We start from the raw sequence: 27229 nt of genomic DNA, 5'->3' as shown, positions 1-27229 counted from the left end.
GCAGGGACTAGATGAATAGTGTTTTTAAATATTTAACTTAATATCCACATGTGTAAAAACTAGTGGGTAACATAAATTTGAATACCCAGATAGAATAGCTGATACGCAGTGATTTTAAAATGCATGGGTAAAATACCCACAACACCAAAAGCTTATCTGGAGCTCTGCAATCTTAATGATTTATCAAAACTGTGGACTGCATGTTCCATAGAAGGACAGTTCTATTCTGGTCCTTAAAGCTCTCAACACTACTGTCGAACCAGTTCGACAGACTTTGTCACTAGCCGTGTTGCGAATAGCATGAGGACACCCACAAAACTCGCCATATCTATTTACCAAGAAGGCTTGCATAACATTAAAATTACGTATGACATGCATAAATGCTCAGCTTGCTCAATATTAAAACTTTCAGTAGTTTATTTACCTCAAAAAGAAAATATCGCGAGTTTTTAAATGTGTCCATGGGTGACTTTATTCAGTGTAACATTGACATCACCACTTAAGGCTTTTAAACATGAGAAATGATATGACATTAACATAATTCTTGGAACTAAAGTGAAGTGTGCCACAGGTTGTCTGCCTGGACCCCTATATTCATGCCAAGCACCCCACCCCCACCCCCACCCCCACCCCCACCCCCACCACCACCACCCAATATGATAGTATTACTGAGAGTCTGGACTCAAAAATACATAGACCCAGGTAAGTCCCTGTAATGGCGGCCTAATCGTGATTACAGAACCAACACAATTCAGGACTGTAAAGACAACATAAAATTGTTCAACACTGGCAAAAATCTTACGGTGCATTCTTGTTTTTGAGAGTAACCCTGGAGATCTGGAGACAACCATCGATGGATTTCTGCGGGTCTGTCGTGCCGATGTGAGTGTGGGCCCGCTGTAGTGTCAGGGCCTGGAATGGCTACAAGGAAACATTGACACATGAGTACTGTTGCCATTGCCTATTTTAACATCTTGTTAGGGCTGGCCGAAAGGATCGATAATCGGAATGATTGTCAATGGGAAAAAATATTAACGATTGTCGATTCATTTGTTTGTTTATTGTTTACAGCCGCACTCAGCAATATTCCACCTATATGACGGTGGTCTGTAAATAATCGAGTCTGGAACAGACAAACCAGTGATTGACATCATGAGCATCGATCTACGTCATTGGGATAGAATGACATGCATCAACAAAGTCAGCCAGCCTGACCACCTAATCCTGTTAGTCGCCTCTTACGACAAGCATAGTTGCCTTTTACGGCAAGCATGGGTTGCCAAAGACCTATTCTACCCTGGATCATGGGTCTGTCGATATGTCATAGCTGTCATCAATAATAACTTACTTGAACTATGGTGATGAATTTTTTTTTAAATGTACAGAAACAGACTTGTTTTTGTCAATCACGACAATTGTCGAAGACGAAAAGTAAATGTTATATCTCACATGCTTAAAGTTACTTCTTCAATATTTATTGATACCTGATCGATCTCCATGATCTATAGCAATAGCCAGTCCTACATATTGTAGTCATAGTAACAGTTGATGTTCAAAATTCACTGTCTTTAGATGAATGAAAGATAGCATTATTTTGAAGTATGTTCAAAAGATAGTCTTTTTCTCCAGAAAACTTCCATTTATATAATCATTTGTCACACTGAATGCATAATAACTAGAGAAATTGGATAAACTCTTTTGATACCCCAGTGATAAGGCTTGAGAACAATAATTTTGTGTTGGTAGAAAATATAAGACTGTGAGAACAAACTGGCCTGACACTATCCAACAAACTCCGACAGTGCTCCCTATTCCTATGTAATCATCTATTATATGACTATTGAACCCTATAGGTGTATATGAAAAAAGTCTAATCATGTGACAATCATGTGACAGTCATGTGACAGTATCTGACCTGGTTGTGACAGGTTGCTACCCATCAATCAAGCTCAGTGTAATTTATGCATAAACCCCAATGTATGGTGTCCGACAGGGTTATCTCCCATTATATGAAGGCAGCTAAGTGGGGATTACATTGTGTGAAAATTACACATATTTCAAAAGTTAGTATTTGAAATTCTAATAAATTTAATCCCATCTCTTCCTGTGGTGTGTCATGACTGGACACTATGATGTAAGTCTATCCAATGGCCTGTGGAGGTGTACTCACTCTGGGTTGCATCAAGCCCATGTAGGACGACTCCCTGGTTGTGCGTCCTGGGTCATGGAGGCCGATGGGCGACACATGGAACCCTGATGAAGGCACTAGATCTTGTTTGGATTCTGGAAAACAAGCCCCATTACTATCATAATACATAGTACAATAATTCTCACTTCCAAACATCAGCTGAATGATTACACTGAGTAAAACTGGCACGTCAATCATGATGAAAACATGAAAATGACTTCTTTATCATATATATATATATATATATATATATATATATATATATATATATATATATATATATATATATATGCACATGTTGATATGTCCTCATGTACTTGCAACTTCCAAATGCCTATCTTCTTTCTTTCTTTGTTGTATAACGCCGCACTCAACGATATTCCAGCTCTATGACGGCGGTCTGTAAATAATCGAGTCTGGACCAGACAATCCAGTGATTGACATCATGAGCAGTGATACACACAATTGGAATACAATGACATGCATCAACAAAGTCAGCAAGCCTGACCACCGATTCCGTTAGTCACCTCGTACGACAAGCATAGTCACCTTTTATGGCAAGCATGGGTTGCTGAAGACCTATTCGACCCTGTATCTTCACTGGTCCTAAATGCATATCAAGGAATTGAATCAAGATGTCTTGAACAAACATTCCCTTTAAAAAGAATGTTAACATTTAACCCTACCTATTAGAATGGTATATTCCTTTATAATTGGCCTCATCCAGGAGATGATCTGAAACAATACACACATGGTCAAGTACTGTACGTCCTACAAACAAAAACCAACGCCTTATAATGACACAGTTAGTATTGTTTGTTTGTTGTTTAATGCAGCACTCAGCAATATTCCAGTTATATGCAGGGGGTGTAGATAATGAAGTCTGGACCAGACAATCTAGTAATTGACAGCATCGATCATCAACCAAGTCAGCTAGACTGAACTAGCCGATCCTGTTTGTTGCCTCTTACGACAAGCAATCTATATCGATAACAGTAAATAATGACTTGCCTGAAGCAATTGGTCCATGTTAGAGATATCAATAAAGACATATTTCTCACTTTTAATATTTGCCAATACATTATTATCAGGGCAAGTACTTAGAAAATTGTTTCTGTTGGATCAATGATCTTAAGATTGATCTGTGTGTGCAACATACAAAGGGACAAACATGTTGGTGACCCCCATCAATTCCCCCCCATTTCTTTTATTAGTGGATGACAGACTTCCTCTCACCTCATTCCACATGCAGTCAAACACGGAACTAGCTACACTATCTTTCACACAAGCGTTGGGGGTGATGGGGGGATAACCTATCCGCCGTCGTCGAGGGGTGATCTGCTTCTTGTGTTCAGAGTCTTCATGGCTGTAACATAGGCAACACACTTACAATGTCCGACTGACAGGTGGTTGTACGTCAGACAGTGGGTAGGAGGTATTATCTCACTACAGTGTTTATTTCATTTGTCCAAATTGTAAAGCAGAATCTGACAAAATATTGTGTCTAATGCAGGGATCTGGAAATATTTTTTTGCCAATTGGATATTTGCATTTTGGTCATATTGCGTGTATTGCGACATCCCTAATCTTCGGACACCTTTCTCGTCTGTCTGCTACAGCGAGAAGGATCAAAGGATATATTGGTACTTACACATCCTTGTAGTCGATGGCGATGACCTCCTCGTAGACGCCATCTTGTGCCAGTATTTCCTCAAAGAGATAGGCATACTCATTCTTGGAGTAGTCCCGGTCTGTGTGGATAGCTGCCGCATCCACGGGTGCCTTCATCGCCTTCATCTGTCTACCCGTTACACTGAGCCTGCAACAACACAACATGCTGTCAAACACACAACGTGACAAGTGTGTTGTGGTTATCTGCATCCATCTGCACAACTCACACCAATCGTGTTCCCTCTTTATTCCCCGTACTACATATCATAATCACAATCTATAACCTTCAAATCAACTTTTGACAGCATCAAGTGGGAGATTAAACACAAAACATGGAGAATCACAAGAAGCAATATAATGTAATTAATAAGCTGACACTTTCAGGCCTTCAGGACCAGCAAGTTATGGAAGATCCTCGTGGAGATTCAGGATCGGAACAGGTCCCCAGCAAACTATTCCGGTCATAAGGGGCGACCAAATGAATTGGGTGGTCATGCTCGATGACTTGGTTGATCATGTGTCACTATCACTGGATTGTCTGGTCTAGACTCGATTATTTACAGATTGACATCATATAGTTGGGAAAATGCTCAGTGTGAATATTTAGAACATTGCAATGCTATTTTATTTTAATACCTTATTTATTGATGCATATTTAATGAATAACTACCAGTTTCTAACAGTATCAAACATTATTACAAAACTCATTTTCCTATCTAATGCCCATGATATCCGTGTTAAACAAGGAACATACACACACAGTAATGGATAAAATTATTTCGATATGGCCACATTGGGGGGCTTATGGTCAGGTTTGTCTCTGTAGACATAGTTTTTTGCTACATGTTAAGCTTCATGAATCCAGTAGTATTTCTCACATAAAAGCCAATGTGATGGTCAAAGGACACAGCAGGGCAAACATTCACAACAAATAACACATGTTGTATGACTTCACCAGGAGAGATTACCGAGATTGGACAGCGATCAGCAAAATGTCTGTTGCCATGATGGCGGGGTATATTTTTTCCAGATATACTATCAAGTCTTGTTGATCCGATGCTGTCCGACAATCGGCTTTATTCGACACTAATGATGGGAAATCAGTGCTAATTAGACCTATTAATCTGACAGTCTCATACTCTAACATACCTCATTTGCAACAAATTACCGAAATCACTCATTAATCAGTCTTGTAAATCGGACACAGTGATCAGCATACTCCGTGGCCATCTGCCCGCGAGTAGACAGCCAGTGTTTTGATGCGAGACGAATTCACTGTGACTGACAATGAAATGACTAACAGGAAGTTGACGTTTGCCACTAAGAAAGCAGCTTTATTAAGCTTTGCGGTACCAGTTTCAAACTGGCGACTTCCATTCCAGACTATCCTTTTTAAATTATTTTGAATAAGTCATACAGTCAGTAACAGTTGTTTTGTGCTACGCTTTAGAGGTTGCATGATTAGAAAACATATTCCGCTAACAATGTAATATAACAATATGAATATTTCATTTTTTATTACATGTTTGTAACGTTACCCATCGTGTAGTTGTCTGATTTTCGATCACGAACGTTGATACTACTCCTAACAATGTAATATAACAATATGAATATTTCATTTTTTATTACATGTTTGTAACGTTACCCATCGTGTAGTTGTCTGATTTTCGATCACGAACGTTGATACTACTTAATTTCGTTCTAATACTCGTTAATCCGACATAATCATATGCAACCAACGATGTCAGATTAACGGGACTTGACTGTACATTGCTAGAGCGGGATACATGGAAATTTATCAAAACGTAATGGATAACATAAATTTCAAATGTTTCATGTTTAAGTACTGATCAATGAATTCATTGATGGGATAATTCATGCAAAGTCTAAACTCCTAAAACTTCATTAAAAGATGGATAGACAAGAGACATGACCAGAAAAATGACAATCAAACAAAAAAAATACACAAAGTGAAATTCCATCTCTTCAAAATGCCAATGAAACAAATGTGTGGATTAATATACTTTGTCACATAGGTCAGGAGAAATGCAACTTTTATAATGTCACTATACTTTTTTAGGTTTGAATCTCTACAATTGTTTAATAATGTGAGATTTATTTCCACACTGTCATGTTCATCAGCGTCCCATTGAACTAACTACAGTTAAGTATGACAATGCCAGGGTGGTTTTTCCCCACTCTAGTAATCAGTGGCACTGAACTGGAAGAGGTTTTTCAATTCTAGATTGCGGGTCTAAAAGCATCAAAGCTCTAATGTCGAGCTTGATATCAAACAACCTCCATGTCACAAACAAGCCTTCATCCCCTGCTCAGGAAAATCCATTTAGCCTCGTAATTTGTACAAGCTCAATTACATTTCACAGCACTCTACTATCTTAACTGTAATCCCACCACTTTTATTTTTCAATTCACAGAACAGAGGAGAAATGGACCTGCTGTAAATGTCAACCACTGATGGCAGGAACTACACCATGGTGACAGAACACCAACAGTTTTTAATCTGTTATGTAACTAGGTGTGAAATGTTCACGTTCACAGACAAACAGCTGTCCATCAGCTTGGTTTACAGCAGGGGCCAATTGTCCCGATATTGATGGAAATTGAGAAGTAGTTCAAGTGAAACGTGCCTCTCTCACAGGATCTTCGTCCATGTCCCACGTTGCCATGGCGACCATGTCAACAGCATCAAAACACTGACTGCCAGCTTTTGTTTTGGTGCACTTTTTTGTTGATATGCAACTTAATGTCAAATGAATACTGATAGATTTAACCAAGATATTATCGACAAAAACTGTTAGAAGAAAAAACAAAAGAAATACATTTCCAACGAAACATTATTTTAAGTCTGTTGCTTCTATTTCTGCAAAACATATTCCTCTGACACTCCTGACATTCTCACATATCCCTCTGTCATACAAATATTTACTTAATTGACAGCAAGAGCTTGTTTCTCAATGCCTCGCCACCAACAAATAGATATTCAATATTTTTTTTATTTTTTACTTTGTACTCAAATTTGATCAGCTATACAAAAACAAATTAAAACAAGAAGAAAAAGTAAATTTGACATCCCTTGGAGATAATTATGCCTGCCTCTAACTCTCGCTCAAATGGGACACATTTAATTTAATTAATATTTTTTAATGCTGCAGTCCGCAATATTCCAGCTATATGACAATGACTTGTAAAATTGAGTCTGGACCAGACAATCCAGTCATTGATATTACGATCAACTATCCATGCTGTCTGGATACAATACCATGCAATAGCCAAGTCACAGAGCTTGACCAGGTGATGATGGGGGATGATGGGGTGATTTTGGGGTGATTATGGGGTGATGATGGGGGATGATGGGGTGATGATGGGGCGATGATGGGGGGATGATGGGGTGATGATGGGGTGATGATGAGGTGATTATGGGGGGATGATGGGGTGATGATGGGTGATGATGGGGTGATTATGGGGTGATGATGGGGTGATTATGGGGTGATGATGGGGGATGATGGGGTGATTATGGGGTGATGATGGGGTGATTATGGGTTGATGATGGGGTATGATGGGTTGATGATGGGGTGATAATGGGGTGATGATGGGGTGATGATGGGGATGACTGCGTGATGATGGGTTGATGATGGGTTGATGATGGAGTGATGATGGGTGGATGATGGGTGGATGATGGGTGGATGATGGGTGGATGATGGGGTGATAATGGATGATCAAAGCCAACCTACCCCTGAGAATCAGCTGATATGGAGATGTCGTTGTCTGTGACGTCAAGGAGCAGCCCTGGTGAGGAGAGTCGAGGACTGTCCTGGGGGATCTCCTGAAAACCCTCATCCTGGGGCTCCACCTTCTGGGTGCCCAAAACCCTGCAACACACAGGTGAAGGGAGGTGAACATGGGACCTAACTTCACGTTTACATAGTGACATGCGTGCGTGCGTGCGTGCGTGCGTGCGTGCGTGCGTGCGTGTACTAGTCCAGACTAGTGCTGGTTTTATAGTGCTAGCCCACTGAGATACCATGCAGCAGTTTAAGATGAATATCTCACTCAGAACCAGTATACTGACTCCAACCCTGACAGTCCTTGTTTTATCCCCTTAATGTAGAGCGCCAGACAGGGTAACAACAAGTAACATCATTCAATGGCTTTTGGTAAGCCGCGAATGAGGATCGAACCACCAACCTTCCACTCTCCCGGTATTTGCTCTATCCATTAGACCACAGAGGCCATCAATACACAGATGAAGTACAGATCAATACACAGGTGTTTATCTACCATGCTGTCCATTCAATCCATCACCTAATTTGGTAACCGTAACATCTGTCCTATCCACCTTTTTAAATTAATAATACTTAAAATAAATAGCAAAGTACACAAATAATCATAGTTTCATGCAAGGTTCCAAATAGTCTAATTCACAAGAAAAGGAGGGGGCACGGGTGGCCCAGTCGTCTAAGGCGCCGTGATTCGCTGTGCAGAGTTGCATATCTTGGGCACACCAGAAACCTATGATTGTGGGTTCAAATCCAGGTTCGCCCCGATTATGTTTCTAGGTTTGTCAGCACCATACCCGTGCTCGTGGGTTTCACCGAAGTGGTCAATGTCTGCATCACTGCATCACTTCGGGCTTTCCTCCCACATTAAGCTGACATGCCGCAATATAACTGGAATATTGTTAAAAGCGGTGTTAAACCCAACTCACTCACTCACTCACTCACAAGAAAAGTCTGAAGGACTTAATGATTATGGCAGTTAAAGCTACAACCCTGCACCTACCTGAGATGAGGAAAGTGTGTGCTCCAATCCTTGCATTCCTTGAATATACTGGACGGGTTCTCACTGCTGCCTTCGAACAAGAACCGCTCAATCTCATCAAACAGCTGGTTCACTGTCTTTGCTGCCTGGCGGTCAAACTCCTGAAGAAGACATAACTTGAATGATGAACATCAATGGCACAATAGGATTGGAATTCATTTCGTTCCATCAGCTATGATGGGGAACGGGTATGACGGAGACCAGGTATGACAAAGACAGGATATGAGTGAGTGAGTATGGTTTTAGGACCAGGACCAGGTATGACAGTGACAGGATATGATGGAGACCCAGTATGACAAAGACTTGGTATGACAAGGACCGGGTATGACAAGGACCGGGTATGACAAGAACCGGGTATGACAGTGACAGGATATGATGGGGACCCAGTATGACAAGGACTGGGTATGACAAGGACTGGGTATGACAAGGACCAGGTATGACAAGGACCAGGTATGACAAGGACTGGGTACTCACATCCCAAGAGTAGGAGGAGTCAAGGCTGCTCCTCTCGGTGGTGTTGCCAGTCGTCCACCCTCCATGTGATGCTGACAGGGTGCTGTGTGATTCGATCGTGGGGGAGGACCGCCCACTGCTTGCTGGGGTTGTGTTGAGGCTGGAAGGAAGATTCATAAACCATCAGTATTCACCAGAGAAATAAATATTACAAAATTCATTTTTATCGCCTACTTTTACTTTTAAACCAAAGAGAACGTTAGTGCTGTGATTAAAGTGAATTCAATATTCAGTATGACAATGTAGACAAGGAGAGGCTAAAAATTAGGGCTGAAACGATATTCCGGGACACCGATGCATCGCGATTCACTCCATACGATACGGTGTGCGATTTGTGAGATGCTGTATCTCGATTTTTCACGATACGTTTTTTTCAAAGACGTATATACGTACGTCTTTGTTTTTGTACATAAACTTTTATCACAGATACGTTTTAAATGTGTTTAAACTCTTTCAACACCGTAGGCACCGAGTCCTCAGGCACCGGCCAAGCCTTAGTCACGTCAAAATAATATATATTTTTATGGACCTACCTGTCATACCATTCATTTATTAAATCTATCACATCTTACAATGTCTGAAATACGAATTCTATTTCAATTTATCATTTTTTATCGATAGATTAAAAAGTTATTCACTATTTCCCGCAATGTTTTTGAAAGTATAATTCTCGGACGCACTCTTCGACAACGGGTGCACATCGAACATGTCAAAGAGCAAAACAAAGACGTTTCAAACAAATCTTTAAATATATTATACAAAGTGATAAATAAAATCAACAAAAATAAATCTAAAACTTACAGCTAAGTTATTATTTCCATCTTTTCATGCGATCGCGTGCAATGCTAGTCAAATGACATCTCGGCTTTCGGCGCCTCAAATTCTCTGCTGGGACACGATGTTCAATGCCAAAATATATGCATGAATAATCTTTGTCACAGCTTGTAACCTAGTATGATACATCCACGAAGCTCCATATTTTTAATATAGATCGCGATTTCCTGCTTAAACGTTCAGAATAACACGATTTAACCAAAATATTTCATAAAAATCTGAAATTCATCGTACGCGAGGATTTGTAATTTTATTGCCTGCCTCAGGTCACGTGCTCAAATTTGACCAACCATGAACCTTGTAGCAGATTTCGGCAAGAAAGCGTCATTAGGAACCATTTTTTATCCAATGAAACCTGATGTTATACCTACGAAAAGACTCCAGGCAATGTTACGAGCGTGTAGATGAAAACAAGCTTTCTAGCGATGTGTCATATGTCAGTCTTCGACGAACGTGTTATTCATACGAATCTTTCGAAAACGGAGGTATTTCTTCATGTTACTTAGCAGACAGCCGCTGTTATCTGGAAATTTGGGGAAATCAGATACTATTCATAATTCTTTTTAAAATAATTTTCCAATTACATAAATGAAAAATAAAAAAGAAATAAGTAGATCTAGATCTTTTGAAATCTTATATTTGCCCGAAATCGTCAAATTTTCGCTTCCTTGGTCCTTAATCTGGACGTTATGAATGTGTTAGCTTACATTTTGTATATTTACAACGAACTTAATTGAGTTGTCAATGCATTATTTAAATAATGTTATAAACATAACTTTCATATTTATAAACACCAAGATTAGACCTTTCAAATGGTGTATAACATGGCTGTTGCTACAATTGTTTTTAATTGTTTTTTTGCCTTTATACATGAAAATGGCAAATCATTAGTTACTGGACACTGGTACATTTAGTATTTACTCCTAGAATCTACTATCTAGTCACAACTCACAAATATGTAGGACTGTTACTTTTGTGTTTGCTAGCCATTACATGGAAATGGCAGATGATTCATTAAGTTAAATTACTCATTACAGTATATATTTTATGACTCATGAACATTCATTCACTTTCATTCAATTTTTCATTTTAATAAACTAAGTTTAATTCATTTATCTCTTTTCTTCTCTTGTCACTTTGTGTATCGTAGCGTATCGAGTTACGTATCGAATCGTGATGTAAGTATCGAGATACGTATCGTATTGTGACCTAGGTGTATCGTTGCAGCCCTACTAAAAATGATAACCTGTAAAAATGATAAATCACACTTGCTTAATCAAGACAACTGAGAATTTTATATGAACGACCATGTGTTTAATACCAATTTTATGAAACGAGTGAATTGTTCTTGTATCTGATGTGCGAAGTGAGTCCGATGCCAGACCTATTCACACGTTTCATAAAATTGGTATTACCAGGGCCCCGTTCCACAAAGCGATCTTAGCGCTACGATTGTCGTAAGTCAGTGATAAAGAATGGGAGTTACGATCGACTTAGCGCTAAGATCACTTTGTGGAACGGGGCCCAGGAGGATTACAAAGGAGCGAGTTTAGTGTGTCATTTTTACTTTCCTTTTATAAAAAAATTAAATGTCACTGTTGTTTGTAAATAGGCAGACTTTTACGCAGTCCTCAGCATAATCCAACTGAGTTTAACAGAATAATACTTCAAGCGCTTTAAAAGTTCACACATATTAGTGTAATACCATATAACAGCAATTTTCAGGGGTCCATTCCTCAAAGCTATCGAAGCACTAAGTTGATCGTAACTTCCATACCGTAACATAGACTTACGACTGTTGTTGCACTATAATCACTCTGTGGAACAGGCTCTGCGCCACAAAGTTAACAAAAATGTCACAAATCCCTGACATAATTTGTGAATTTATTTTGCAAAATACACTGGCCAAACAATGCCATGTGAAGTCATCCTAGCAACAAGGTTGCTGGGGTCTTTGAGCGTGCATAACCTCCTCTCAGTGATCTATCATCTCTACACGCAATGTCGTGAATATGCCCAGGGATAGTGGGAGTTTTCAATATAAATTATTTGTTCGTGAAACTAGTTCCTGCAGTTTATAAGCACATGCTTTGGTATTAAACACTGTGTAATACCAGCTTATTGTATTTGATACATGTATACCGAAAACAGCCTAATAACAGCTTTCAGCATATTCCAATTGCATTTCATTGTACAATGTATTCGAGGTTACAAATATCCCCATCTCTTATGAATGGCAACTAAAGAAACATTGTGACTATCTGCAACCATAACGACAAATCTGGTAGCAACATTCTCGCATATCAACCCCTACTTATTGTCGGACAGTGATACTTTTTTTTTGAGATTTTGATTTTTTATCCATATTTGTTCAGTCTGACAATCCTCTAAAAGCATTCTATGGCAGATGTTTACTTTGTAATTCAAACATCAAAGAACATGACACAGCATACAAATCAATAAATGGTTGAACAAAGATGGATTTTGAATTGTATTTATCAAGGTCAATGGTGTAATTCACAAAGCAAGATAACTTAAAGAGTCAGTTTGTCTAATTTTGAATATGAAGTGAGGTGAGGTTGTGAAATGAGGCTTAATTTCACTTTCAAGAGTGAGTGAGTGATTGAGTTGGGTTTAACGCCGCTTTTAACAGTATTCCAGTCATATCGCGGCATGTCAGCTTAATGTGGGAGGAAAGCCTGAAGTGATGCAGGTCTCAGATGTTTACCACTTTGGTGAAACCCACGAGCACGGGTATGGTGCTGACAAACCTAGAAACATAACCGGGGTGAACCTGGATTCGAACCCACAATCATAGGTTTCTGGCATGCCCAAGGGACGCAACTCTGCACAGCAAATCGCGGCACCTTAGACGACTGGGCCACCCGTGCCCCCATCACTTTCAAGACTATTCACTTACATGGTGACATGTATGTGTGGCCATGCTGAGATGAGATGCCTTGCCACTCAGACACTCAGACACGGTATACTGACACATTATACTCCAAGCTGGCCAGTCCCTGTTTTGTCCCCTTAACAAGCACCAGAAGAACCCCAGGGTACAATCTTTTGGTATGGTGCGGACTGGGGATTGAACCACAAACATATTTCCAGGTCTTTTATAAATAACCAACAAATCAAATCTACTTCAGATCATGGAAATTTTAAGTGTATCATAAATCCTTAAAAAAAAATGTGGGGTCATTACACAATCTTAAAAATATGTATGTGAGTACAACCATTCAATTTACAAAGAGTGAATAGGGTAGACAGGTAAATATATACAACAGCACATATTTGGATTTACATCAACCAATTCTAGGAGCAAGCTAGCACGTTTACATGACATTCAAAACTTGTTTCAACCTAAAAAAAAAATTTTTACGATTGAATAGTCTGTGAGAAAACATAATGAGTCAATAAATGAATGTCATATTTATTCTGCCCGTCAAGCATGTTTTATATGGCCCATGCAGCAACTACACTGCACTATGCACGGGCACAATGACCACGCCCAACATTAGTGGTAGCGACATGCACAGCACATTCACTTACACCTAATGACTACTGCAGGTTATAGGAACTAGGATTTAATCATGGAAATACTGTCACTGAATCAGTAATGCTATCTGGATGTATAATGATTCTCATTAAACTAATCACTGATGCTATCTCAGACAATGTCATGATGCCTTATTTGGAATGATTAAAAAGTGACCTGAATATTGAATAGATCTCAGTAGGGTGGGGATTGCGCTGACAGGAAAGCAGTCACAGTCACTGGCTCTTAGGGAGCTGAGTGGGGTAGGACTGATAGGCACTGCTAGTCAGGGAAGGAAGAAGCACTGAACAGGCAATGGAGGTCAGGAAGCACTGAGACGATATGGAAGTCGGGAGGTCAGGGAGGGAGGAAGCACTGACAGGCAGTGGAAGTCAGGCAGGAAGCACTGACAGGCAATGGAGGTCAGAGAGGAAGCACTAACAGGCAATAGAGGTCGGGAAGGAAGCACTAACAGGCAATGGAGATCAGAGAGGAAGCACTGACGGGCAATGGAGATCAGGGAGGAAGCACTGACAGGCAATGGAGATCAGGGAGGAAGCACTGACAGGCAATGGAGATCAGGGAGGAAGCACTGACAGGCAATGGAGATCAGGGAAGAAGCACTGACAGGCGATGGAGGTCAGGGAGGAAGCACTGACAGGCAATGGAGGTCAGGGAAGAAGCACTGACAGGCGATGGAGGTCAGGGAGGAAGCACTAACAGATAATGAAGGTCAGGGAGGAAGCACTGACAGGCAATGAAGGTCAGGCAGCAAGCACTAACAGGCAATGGAGATCAGGTAGGAAGCACTGACAGGCAATGGAGGTCAGGAAAGAAGCACTGACAGGGAATGGAGGTCAGGAAGGAAGCACTAACAGGCAATGGAGGTCAGGGAGGAAGCACTAACAGGCAATGGAGATCAGGTAGGAAGCACTGACAGGCAATGGAGGTCAGGAAAGAAGCACTGACAGGGAATGGAGGTCAGGAAGGAAGCACTAACAGGCAATGGAGGTCAGGGAGGAACACTGACAGGCAATGGAGATCAGGGAGGAAGCACTGACAGGCAATGGACAATTAGCTTGTCAGAGTTATCTGAAGCTATCTGACAGTCAATACTGGGAAGTCTCCAAATCTAAGCAAAATACCATTTTCAAACATTCCTCAAATGAATGTTGATATAGATACAGACATACATGTTCATAGATGTGACAAGACGACATTTCACACAAAGATTCATCAAATGAATCCAACATTGAAGCTAATTCTTTCTTCAAAGAACAAATGTAATTTTCGACTGGTTCAGCATATACTTCCTGTTCATCAGGTTCAAATATTGATATCTGACTGCCTACAAGAGGAGTGATAAATTGCATAAACTCCAGGGAGGGAGTTAAATCATTGATTGCAGCAGCCACACCCATTCAATATTACTGTGTACATGATCCCCAACATGAAACATGGATACTTCTTTGAATATTTCATGTGGTGTGATCATGGTGATTGAGTAGCCTATACGACATCCCACAGACCGGCACTCTGAATAATACATACAAAAGTCAGTCACCTTTGACCTACACGATTACACAAACCTGAGAAAGAAGGTTACGACATTTCATAGTGAAGAAGATCTTACAGTACTGCACTGAATAAATTGGAACATGTTCAAACATCAAAACAAGTCACTATCAAACATTCAAGTATTTTCAATGGTATTTTCAACCACTGGAAATAGCACAGTTAATTACACCCAATAACAGGAGTAGATACCATTGTTCATATCAAACTAGTCTCCAGCTCATTTTTGACTAGCGGTTTATGTCAAACAGCTAGGGTGTGGTAGAAAACAACTAGTCCCTATGGATTTTCACCTGACGGACAAAAGGCCGTGTCTTTCCCTGAGGATGGTCTTACGCCTCTTTTAGCAATAATCCAGCCACATCACACATAGGACACCATAAAAGGGCTTCACACATTGTACTCATGTGGGGAATCGAACGACACAATGCTTTAAACACTAGGCTACCCCCACCACCTATGCTTGAATAAATGTGAAAAAGGTTTAAAGTGTGACAAAAAATATCACTAACCGTTTCTTAGACAATGATTAATTATGTATTTGATTTACATTCCCACCTGCCTCACTAACAAACAGCCGACCTCACTGCAATTCCTTCTTTGTTTACTTAATGAAAAAAACCCATATAAGCAGTCCTGCCAGATATGTATGAAAGCTTCAAAGCTTGCTTACTTTTATTAAAGGATGCTTACTGGCTTATGAAATTATGTAGAAGACATGTGTATATTGCTCCATACTTTTAATTCAGGTCGACAACCTATATTGTACTCAATCCACGCAGCTTCACTCAATATTTTAGACAACACCAAAGAGTTTATGTTAAATTTAGTCATGATGGGGGTAAGCATATTGTGTCGAGCAAGGATACCTGTAGATTTAACAGTCCATGACATTATAACCTCAGACTGCTCGTTCAGTTACAAATTTAAATTAGTGGGGCTAACGCAGCATGTACTCTTGCTCTACATTGAAAACATGGTATGTACATATCTACTCATTGTACTGTGTACGTAAGTAAGGATAAGATATGGATGAAGAACTTCTTTATTCCAATTAGGAGTGATGTTTTGGTGTAGGTTCTGCTTGATAATGGTGTTAGAACCTACACCGAAATGTCACTCCTAATTGTAATAAAGAAGTTGTTCATCCATATATCTTTTCCCAACATAGTACTCCAACTTCTGAATGTCTCTCAAAGAAGTTACTGTATACATATATACTTCTTACTGTATCTGAATTCAAGGAATTCTGGGTCCACTTGCGCAAAGAGGTTGTGGTGTTATGACGATTGTAACTTGTATACTTTAACCAAGACTCCGTCTTAGAGCTGAGAGCACTTTGTGCAAGTAGGCCCAGGATTCCAAACAAAGACAAATCCACAGATAAGGGATGGGCTCACTCTAGCAATGTCTCCAGCCAGGTGGTCATAGCATTTTAATCTACTGGTATGTCATTACAAATACATGCCAGTCATTACAAATACATGCAACAACCTTTGTGTACTTGAGGAATTTCCTTTTGTTTCTTAATTCAACAAAATAACTGTAGGGATAAAAACAGTTTCCATATACCTTACTGGGAAACAAACACAATCAGGAGTTACAGTGACTGGTAACCAGAACATCTTAAAGGTGAAACTATAAAATTGATCTGTTGCAACTGACCTTGATACAGGCTCATGTATGCTGTCCAGGATCTGACGCATGATGGGATCCTCATCAACACTGTCAAGCGGTGGGCGGTCATCGATAGGTGTGCGGGTAAAGCCTCGTCTGAAAGAGAAGGAGGAAAAATCAAAATTACTGATACTCAGAACTGATACTGATGACTGAAAACAAATTAATATTTCATCATCCATATTTCAACACTGAATAAAAAAATGTGTTTGGAACATGTTTTTGGGCATGCCGTTGTGGCACACCTACCAGGTAATGAAGTAATGACAACTCTGTCCATATGAATGGTTTACCATCAGCATACACAGAACAGCACTTTCAAATCACCTATACCAGCATCCATTATACTCAGCCTTCGTGCAAGTTCCCTAGCCCTATACTACCAAATTATGCTGAGGGCAAGTCAAAATCCAATGATGGTAGTAGTCCCTCATTGACCTGTAGCCCTAGGCTAACACTTAGTCCCAGAAATAAAGTTATCTTATTTAAAAATGTTTATCTACAAAATAGAAAATAAAATCTAAATGGAGTTCAGAACCATGCTCATTTTCAGATCTGAGGCAATCTTGACCTGCAAAATCATTGTAGACTTGATTTGGATTTCTTTCTTTCTTTTTTCTCTCGGGTCTGGTAGACTACTGAGGGCTATAATTCTGAACCAGTTCTCAATGCTTCAATTATGCTACAAACTGAAACTGAAACTGAGAGAGGAGGAAGAGGAGGAGGAGACTTGTCAATAAACCTGTGGCACTTTCAAAGTTTGTCATCATTGATAAACTGGACGATCATTTGAAGGTGATCATAAAGATGGATGGATGGATGGATACCAAAGTAAATTCATAGATTGCTGTAGAATGTTATTGACAGTCACTGTCAGGCATGGCATGCATTGAATCGATAGACTGGGTGTGCATTTCTTCATTCTGTTCTTAGAGTACTAGGGAGGATATATGAGCGCAGTCCGACTTTTTCCAATGTATGGAAAACAGAGGAGTTCAAGATTAAAGTGTCTAAACCATCAGAAGCACTGCTTCTGTATTTATTCGATCAAGGGAATTTTCAGGGCTTCAACAATGATTAAGGAGTTTTCCTAGAAGTGTAAAAGTAATCTGTCAGTTTTTTCCTGACATCAGATTCATACCCTTGTTATTAACTGAACTCCCTACAGCAGTAAATAAGTACTAAATCTAAAACCAATAACCCCAGGTAACTTATATGATGCCATCAATCCCTGTCAAATAATATCATATCAAAACAATGTCTGTTGTGGTGATCGAAAACTGGACTTGAAAAGTTACTTCCAGCCTATCTGCAATTGCCTTGAAATGCACCGAGGCCCCAATATTGCATCAATAAATAGAAGGTTTAGACTGTTGCACACATACACATGCAATGCTTAGAGTTCTGGACAGACGTGTCTTTATTTCTAGATCTTCAATGTTATGTTTTGTTTCTGACTGAAGTCACGGAAAGTTTAATCAAGATTTTCATGCAATATCATGCAGTGAGAGTTATACACAATGTACCCTTAAGACCATTAAAATTTATTTTGTAACAACAATAATGTGGCATAATACACTAGCCAGGGAAAGGCTACCATTTCATTTGCTTTTACTCATCCTCATCTACTAGCCTTGAGCTAACAAGATATTGTAGCTGTCAGACCCTGTATATATGACAACAGAATCTGGTGATGCTATGTCAAACTTTGACTAATAACACAGAACTCTATCACCTCCAAACTTAAATCTTGTTTATTTATCATACACCAAAAAAATATTTTAAAAATTTGACCACCCACATTGAATTTTGTCACAAAAACTGTGTAAACCAACTTCATTTCATTTCATTTCAGCTTCTTTATTTCAGACATGTTTATGCCAACGACCCATGGTACATATATTGGTCCACAGTATTAATTATTGACTCACGGTAGATAAAGGCATAATACAAATACATTGCGGTATTTTGAATTGTAGTTTGGTTACAGTCAGACATTAACATATTAAATGTATCCAGGGTAGGATGGACATAAAACATTTCATGGATATATTGTTGTCTTAAATTATCATAGGCTTTGCAATTTAACAAAAAACAACTTGTTAACATTTTAAGATAAACAACTACGAGGGCTGGGACGAGTCCAAATTTACAAACCCGGGTACCCAACCCCCTATTCCCCGACCCTACCTGGGGAACCTATTAAGTACCAACCCGACCTGAGTATCCATGTTACCTGTCCCAGCCCTAATAACTACTACAACTATGGCAGGGCAAGTATGAAAATATAACAAATTTATTAAAACATAACAATATTTGTTGAACTTTTTCAAAAGCAGACAACCATGAATGACTATGTTCTGAAACACCCAACCCCAGTACATTGTTCGACTATCTACAGTACAGGCCAATAAACACTGCTGGAACTTATCACCTGGCGGTCACATGCCGCCCTTGCCCTGGTCTGGCCCACCAGTAAGGTAATACTGTTTGCCTGGCAGCCCCCCCTGGTTACTACGATGGCAACTGGGCAGTGACCAGCACAACCAAGGACAGATAAGCCGCAATGAATGGCAGACCCAGGTATTTAGCGGACCAAGATATACCTTCTATGGAAGGAAAACAAAGGCTGAAGGTGTCAGGCCATATCTTGATAAACAGTTGACAAGATATCTGATACACCAGCTTTCATAACAAAGTAGTGTTTAGTCAGGCACCAGTGGGAGAGAGGCACTGCTCAATCAATCACTGGTGATGATAAAAGATCAATCAGTGCTCCTTATCAGTGTGTTACCTGACAGTTACCTGGCCGTTACCTGGCCAGCAGGGTATGGCACTGACCAGGATCAGCTGTATCAACACCACAGTAATTGTCAGAGATGAAATCTCCCAGCTGACCCAAAAGAAAGCCACCAATGACCAAAGACTGAGCCGCAGTAATAATCTCTTAATGATGGTAATATCTTCTTTAAACCTTGGGTCACAAGTTCAACACCACCACTACTGCATTCAGTTTCGTCACAAACATTATTAATGCTTTTTCCATTTCATAATTATCTTTCAGTATCAACAATTATATAAGTATGATGTATGCACATCCTTTGTATGTAAATTTACAAATATAAATTAATAGACACTTTGTGAAGTATTCTATTATAAAGTAAATTACAAAAAAACCAAGAGTCATCAGAAGATGACAAATCCCCCCACAATAACAAAAGGCACCCCTTCAGCCCCTGGTTAATACATGTACCAAGTTTGGATGAATAATCTTTCTTTTTTTAAGTTATGCTCCAGAGACGAAATACGGACGGACGTACAGACGGACCCGATTATGACTATATCCCACATTACATGCCGGGGGAAAAGAAAGAAATTATCAATAAAATTTTAACAAGAGTCATCAGAAAGATGACATATCCCCCCGGCAGCTGTCTGTAAAGTAACCACAAGTAAATGTGCAATTCTGTATGTAATGAGTCAAGAGTTGAATGTTCTTTAAGAAGCATACATTGTTTACCAACAAAAGATCCAGCATGGTCGCATCCATATGAAATGGAAAGTAAAACGTGGGTTTCTGTGGTGTTTTTTTAATGCAAACAAATGACAAATTACAAGAAACAAGCGTATAGTCAACGAAGTCATCTATATCCCCCACCCATTTTAACACGTTATGGTCCCAAACCAGGTAACTGACCCAACATTTCTCTCAGCCAATGTCAAAATAGCTGCAAAGGAAATTCTAAAATAAACATTTCTAAAACTCCTTAATATCAAATGGCACCTGTTCAGTATGTACTTTATATATGGATATGCAATGTTTGGCAAGGAAATATTTAACAGTTTATTTGTTATACTCCATTAGTGAACCCACCCTATATGAAAACTTAAATCCAACTTGTTGCCATGGAAACGTAAAAAATAAATAAATAAAAATTCCTAAATAGCAAAAGGCACCAGTTCAGTATGTGCCTGGTAGACATGCAAAGTTTTGTAAGAAAGTATTTACCGTATTCGACGTAATAAGCGCCCAGGGCGCTCTCAAAATTAGAAATAGGGGGCTCTGATTAGAATATTATTTTGGTGGAAAAAACAGAGTTGAAAGATAAATTTCATGGTTTATGCTGAAGGCCTGAACTGTTTATATATGACAGATATATTTTTCCAGAATTTAATTGCCCATAATTAAGTGTGCATATAACACACGAGTGCTTATTATACATAAGTAAACAAGTCTTGTGTACATTGATCAATCGGAAGGGGTGCTAATTGGGATTGTTCACTTGCCAATATATTAGCAAATATCGCCGTGGGCGCTTATTAGAGCGGGGCGCTTATTACGTCGAATACAGTAACAGTTTTTGAGTTACGCTCCGGAAACGAACACCACCCTTTTAGAACCTAAGTCCAACTTGTTACCATGGAAACATAAAAAATAAAAATTTATGATATTCCTAAACAGCAAAAGGCACCAGTTCAGTATGTGCCTGGTAGACATGCAAAGTTTTGTAAGAAAGTATGTAACGGTTTTTGAGTAACGCTCCGGAAACGAACATCACCCTTATAGAACCTAAGTCCAACTTGTTACCATGGAAACATAAAAAATAAAAATTTATGATATTCCTAAACAGCAAAAGGCACCAGTTCAGTATGTGCCTGGTAGACATGCAAAGTTTTGTAAGAAAGTATGTAACGGTTTTTGAGTAACGCTCCGGAAACGAACATCACCCTTATAGAACCTAAGTCAAACTTGTTACCATGGAAACGTAAAAAATAAAAATTTCTAAAATTCCTAAATAGCAAAAGGCACCAGTTCAGCATGAGTCTGATAGACATGCAAAGTTTTGTAAGAAAAAGTTTTGAATGGGTTTTGAGTTATGCTCCGGAAACGAACTCTACCCTATAGAACCTAAGTCCAACTGGTTGCAATGGAAACGTAAAAAATAAATAAAAAATTCTTTTCCTAAATAGCAAAAGGCACCAGTTTAGTATGTGCCTGGTAGACATGCAAAGTTTTGTAAGAAAGTATTTAACGTTTTTTGAGTTACGCTCCGGAAACGAACATCACCCTTATAGAACCTAAGTCAAACTTGTTACCATGGAAACGTAAAAAATAAAAATTTCTAAAATTCCTAAATAGCAAAAGGCACCAGTTCAGCATGAGTCTGATAGACATGCAAAGTTTTGTAAGAAAAAGTTTTGAATGGGTTTTGAGTTATGCTCTGGAAACGAACTCTACCCTATAGAACCTAAGTCCAACTGGTTGCAATGGAAACGTAAAAAATAAATAAAAAATTCTTTTCCTAAATAGCAAAAGGCACCAGTTCAGTATGTGCCTGGTAGACATGCAAAGTTTTGTAAGAAAGTATTTAACGTTTTTCGAGTTACGCTCCGGAAACGAACACCACCCTTATAGAACCTAAGTCCAACTTGTTACCATGGAAACGTAAAAAATAAAAATTTCTAAAATTCCTAAATAGCAAAAGGCACAACTTCAGTATGTGACTGATAGATATGCCAAGTTTCAATCAAATACACTGAATTATTTTCGAGTTCTGCTCCGGGGAAGGAAATGATTACGGACGGACGGACAGACAGACAGACGGACGGACGGACGGACTGGCTGATCGCTATATCCCCCCGCATTATATGCCAGGGGGATAAAAATTAAATAGAATATTAATAACAATAATCTTACCTAGAAAGGACTGACTTATTAAAAGCTTGTCCGTGAACAGACAACAATGCTATGCTCCTGAGGAGAGTGACCGCAATTGTTGGGTGTTGGTGTCCACTTGACTAATGAAGTTGACAGGAGCCACAGTCCTTAATACAACCCTCCCTTAGCTGATAAGGCAAACACCACACAGCCAACTTACCACCAGATAATTCATCAGTTAGGCCATATACCATTCATTTCATAAAGGCTGGCAATATCAAAGTTATATGAATTTCTACACCAAATATTGAACCAGTGCTAATGACATCTGTTGATGCAAACATCATACACTACATAATGAATACATCTGCAACAGCAGTTAACAGATAATCTGAAAAAAATCAAAGAAAATCATGCGATCAAAGAAATATTACACCAATAAAAGAGACATAGTGTGCAATCTATAAACCCTAAACACTTCATAAACTGCTTAATTGATGTCAGTGACTGGAATTAATGCCACACTTTTTCTCCCCAAACACAGGTGTTGAGGTGCGTATGTAACGTATACGAACCCTTCATTGTGTGACGTAAAAGTGGCCAAACACTTGCTATGGAACTGTCACCGCGGGCTGAATAAACACATGTCATTGTGTAACGGACTAACACTAGTAATAGCACCTATCAACATCTATTTAGGGGCCTATTTGGCACAGTGTCCACAAACAAGCCCACTTAGTCAAGCCAACACATAACAGAGTTAATTTACAGAGCATGGATCAGTGAATATCTCCTGGGAATGAAATCACCCCATTCAAATATACTCCTGTCGCTAATGGGCCAAGCTTCTCAATACATTCAATGGTAGAATCTGATATAACAAGTCTGAGCTCTATCACAGATGAACACAACCCTAAAGAGGCATATCATTTGTTCAAAGTGGAGCCTTACTTTTCCTTGAGTAGGAATGCCTACTTTAATATCAAGACGTGTAGGAATTCATTCAGCATGGTTTATTATTCTGGTGTAAAACTGAATACTTGTTGTAGTCTAAAACTTGGTGCCCACATTACCAAGTATTGAATAAAGGGTGTCATTGATATGATTCTGAAGTTCAGGGAGCCGTTTCACAAAGCGATCCTAGCGCTTTGAAAATAGAAAGTCTCTTTAAAAGTATAGAAGTTGTGACAGTCAGCGCTGCCAAGGCTACCGGAGTATTGTTATTACTACAAACTGTGCATACACTTGAGAAACATGTCATATCAACATGTAAATGAACACTAAATTGAATATCAATCATTTAGATAAATCTTAAGCACTGAAACACAGCATTAGAAATTGGCACTAGTCCTGTAGTCCTGGCCAAACTGCCCAATAGTTAAGGTATCATAAGGACGAGTAGAAATTGGCCATTTTTTTAGGGTTTTGCTATATGTTATCATTATAAGGACTAGTAGAGTAAAACTGTTAGTTTCTACCGCTGAAACATAAACATATTTTCACTGTCAACCCGAAAAATAAAAAAATACTAACATAAAAAACAACAACTTTCAATTGGTTCCTTTCTACTTTAAAAAAAACAACACAATCGGTGAATAACACACTTCAATCTATACATTGACAATTGAATCACAACCATTAAACTGTCTATCAAAAGGGTGGGATTTATTAAATGACACCAACCGGAATGAATCTCAGGCTTCACAGACATGCACAAACTAGAAATGACTTTCTCGAGATTTAGGTCCAAGTACCTACAATAGCTGCTCCCATAAACAGGTGATGGGCCAGTTATAGAACATAACATGATGGCTGATGACAACTACTGTTGTTTGTTGTGGTTACAAGGCCATCAACTGCTGGGACAAATCTATGGTCACATGTCCCTGTCTAGAACGCTGACAGTGGAACACCTAATTGCATGTTGTAATGGCAGTTGACAAGAATCCAAGGTAGTTCTTGTATTCAAGGTGTGGTGCTTGATTTCTGGAAGATGTGGGATGTATAATCTTTTTGTAAAATACTAAGAAGATAGTAATACTGTATTTCAGCAGAATGAGTGAGTGACACTAAAAATGATTTTCACAGAGGAGAGAAGTAAATCAATAGGCATAAGAGAATACATGTCCTTCTGGCAATCTCACAGACAAATTTTCCGTTTCCATTCCTTACTTAATCAAAATTAACATATAAATTACAGGATTCCCATCCACCTCCAAAAATTCAATACCAAAGGTCATACATAGTTCAACTTCATATTTTTTTATCACCTCTTGAACTAGTCATCAAGAATATCTAATCACCTCTTGAACAAGTCGTCACAAATATATAATCAGAATAGAGCCAAAGTCATGTTACCTGATTTAATGCTGTGGCCAGCTTTTTTTCCAAATACACACATTCAAATTAGTAGTTAATATTAACGAGACAGTAGTATAGTTTTCTCTATCCCAGACCACACGTTGCCCTCATTCAGCATTCAGACAATGCTCCATGATCTGGAAGCTATTTCATTAGATGTTGTAACGCTAGTGCCTTGCGGACATTGAGACACTGAAATTAGCAATAGTTCCTAAATGCAGAGTCTATTGTACCATTTTGACTACCGGTATATCATAAACATGTGTTTATGAAGCACTAACAAATAGTGATCAAATCCCTGATAACACTATATAATAACTTGGATTATTAGGGAATACGAATGTCTGAAGGCCTGCATGTTGTATTAAGCAGTAAGTCCCAGGGAAAGACAGACTTTCAGAGTGCTGACAACATTAGTGTGTTACAAAATGGATACTCGAAGATTCGCATTGTACTACATACCACAAGACTAGTAATACACACATGAAAACATTGTGACCCATCCTGCACAATTCATGTTAATTCTCATGTGTTTGTGTAGCTCTCTGTGCATATTGTTCCCTTCAATAATATGAAAAACAATATCATACTTGGTAATATCTCTTATAACTATGTCAACTATACATTGTATAAATAAAATAATAACCAACCCAAAAGCCAAAAGAACAGCTAGAAAACCACAGAAAATAAAAAAGCTTGTCACTGAGAATGGCTGAAGTACTGCTGTGCGGTGTCAGGCAACAAACATACTTTTTTATGCAAACTGTGAGAGTGGAGGGTGCTACCGGTAGAGCAGGACATGCTTACCCTTTTCGTGAACACCTGGTGTCATCACTGAATTTCAGTGATCTATTCAAATAATTTTCATTTATTTTGCTTTGTACGCCTTATGAAATCTGTTTCGGCGGATAAACAAGACTGCTTATTCTGACATTGACACTTTATACGTTTCACATATAGTTATTAGTCTATTCAGTATATCAGGTTACAACGACAGCCTTCTCCAGATATTGCATTAAAATTTGATACGCATAAACCAAGTTTGTAGACACAGTTTCCATGACGTCCTTGGCTATATTTATCAGCCAGGCTGCCATTATCAATTTATCATGCCATGAATGTCAACATGTGGAGTAGTTCTTCCACTGTCCACTGGTCAGTGATTGGCTCACTTGTGGGCCAGTGACCTCCCCTTGCCAAAACAAACATGGCTGCCAAACAAAGACCTACTTGGACAAGCTCAACACCTCAAAGAGAGCCATTATAATAAGGGCATCTCTATGCCTCCATGGCCATTCTGCAGACATACTTTCCTTCTTACCTCATAACATGTCCATGGCCGAACGTTATTCAAAATTGGTATGTTCCATTAAATGATACTTGCAATTTTATGCTGACGTGAAATCATTATAAAAACATTAATCTAAGTGAATCTTATTTGTTTGTTTGTTGTGTAATGCCACACTAAGCAATATTCAAGCTATATGACTACAGTCTGAAAATAATCAAGTCTGGACCAGACAATCCAGTGATTGATATCATGAGCATCGATCCATGCAATTGGGATACAATGACATGCATCAACCAAGTCAGCAAGTCTGACCACCCGATCCCGTTAGTCACCTCTTACAACAATCTTAAATGGGTGAATACAAATTTCTTGATGATATCAAGAGAACAATCAATATTTGTTCAAAATTGCACCAAAAAGACATTTTAAGAATTCTAGCATTTAGGAATTTTGATGATTTATTCTAAACTGTCAATGTCATTCCATATATCTGCATAGACCTCAGAGAAAAAAACAAAAATAATCACTTTTCTGAAATTAATAAATATATAATGAATGATAATTTCAAATACGTTGTAGGCAGACTGCTCATGATCTCTGGAACAGCAAGAAATCTTCATGAATATTTCAGGATGAGAGTATTGGATTACAAGCTACCAGGGAAACAGGACGAATGAGCTTCAACTGCTGATTCCTCTAAAACCAGCAACCAATATGAGCAACACGGAAAGCAAATACTGTACTTCAATCAAAAACAATCCATTTTACCACAAAATATTGCCATCAAAATTTTGCTAGAAAAGTGTATCATGATACACAGACTTAGAAATATTCTGAGAAAACAAAATCTTTTATGGATTTGTAAAGACCCGGCCAAGGACAACATCTAGAACACAGATTTCACATTACTGCAGTTTAGTACCCAACACCTCAGGCAACAAAATCACTATAATTAATTACATAAATCAAATGGAAAGTAATTTCAGCAACATGCCTTGCCAGCATCATTATTCCTCCATTAGACCTAATTGTAATCACTGCAGGTAATAGAAACAGCAGAGGACGTTTGGTGCATCCTGC

General features: G+C 38.9%; 1 protein-coding gene across 5 annotated transcripts in view; it reads right to left on the bottom strand.

Annotated features, from left to right (window-relative positions):
- Positions 1 to 27229, bottom strand: part of LOC124153078 (protein FAM149B1-like) — an 81084-nt gene that overhangs the window by 11150 nt on the left and 42705 nt on the right. For all 5 annotated transcript variants that reach the window (XR_007219988.1, XM_048392695.1, XM_048392694.1 and 2 more), the window contains exons 2-10: positions 16827 to 16934; positions 9173 to 9311; positions 8660 to 8799; positions 7612 to 7749; positions 3840 to 4007; positions 3425 to 3554; positions 2875 to 2923; positions 2171 to 2283; positions 803 to 921 (exon numbers count right to left, since the gene is read on the bottom strand). Coding sequence is in view for 4 of the 5 variants with exons in the window: in XM_048392695.1 (XP_048248652.1) it covers positions 803 to 921; positions 2171 to 2283; positions 2875 to 2923; positions 3425 to 3554; positions 3840 to 4007; positions 7612 to 7749; positions 8660 to 8799; positions 9173 to 9311; positions 16827 to 16934 (1104 nt within the window). In the remaining variant the exon portion in view is untranslated. The remainder of the gene's footprint in view (positions 1 to 802; positions 922 to 2170; positions 2284 to 2874; positions 2924 to 3424; positions 3555 to 3839; positions 4008 to 7611; positions 7750 to 8659; positions 8800 to 9172; positions 9312 to 16826; positions 16935 to 27229) is intronic.

The sequence above is a fragment of the Haliotis rufescens genome, unplaced genomic scaffold, assembly GCF_023055435.1.
Source record: "Haliotis rufescens isolate VD_foot unplaced genomic scaffold, xgHalRufe1.0.p SCAF_11, whole genome shotgun sequence".
Classification (NCBI taxonomy): Eukaryota; Metazoa; Mollusca; class Gastropoda; order Lepetellida; family Haliotidae; genus Haliotis; species Haliotis rufescens.
The sequence above is the reverse complement of the archived record's forward strand: the minus strand, read 5'-3'. Positions and strand labels throughout refer to the sequence as shown.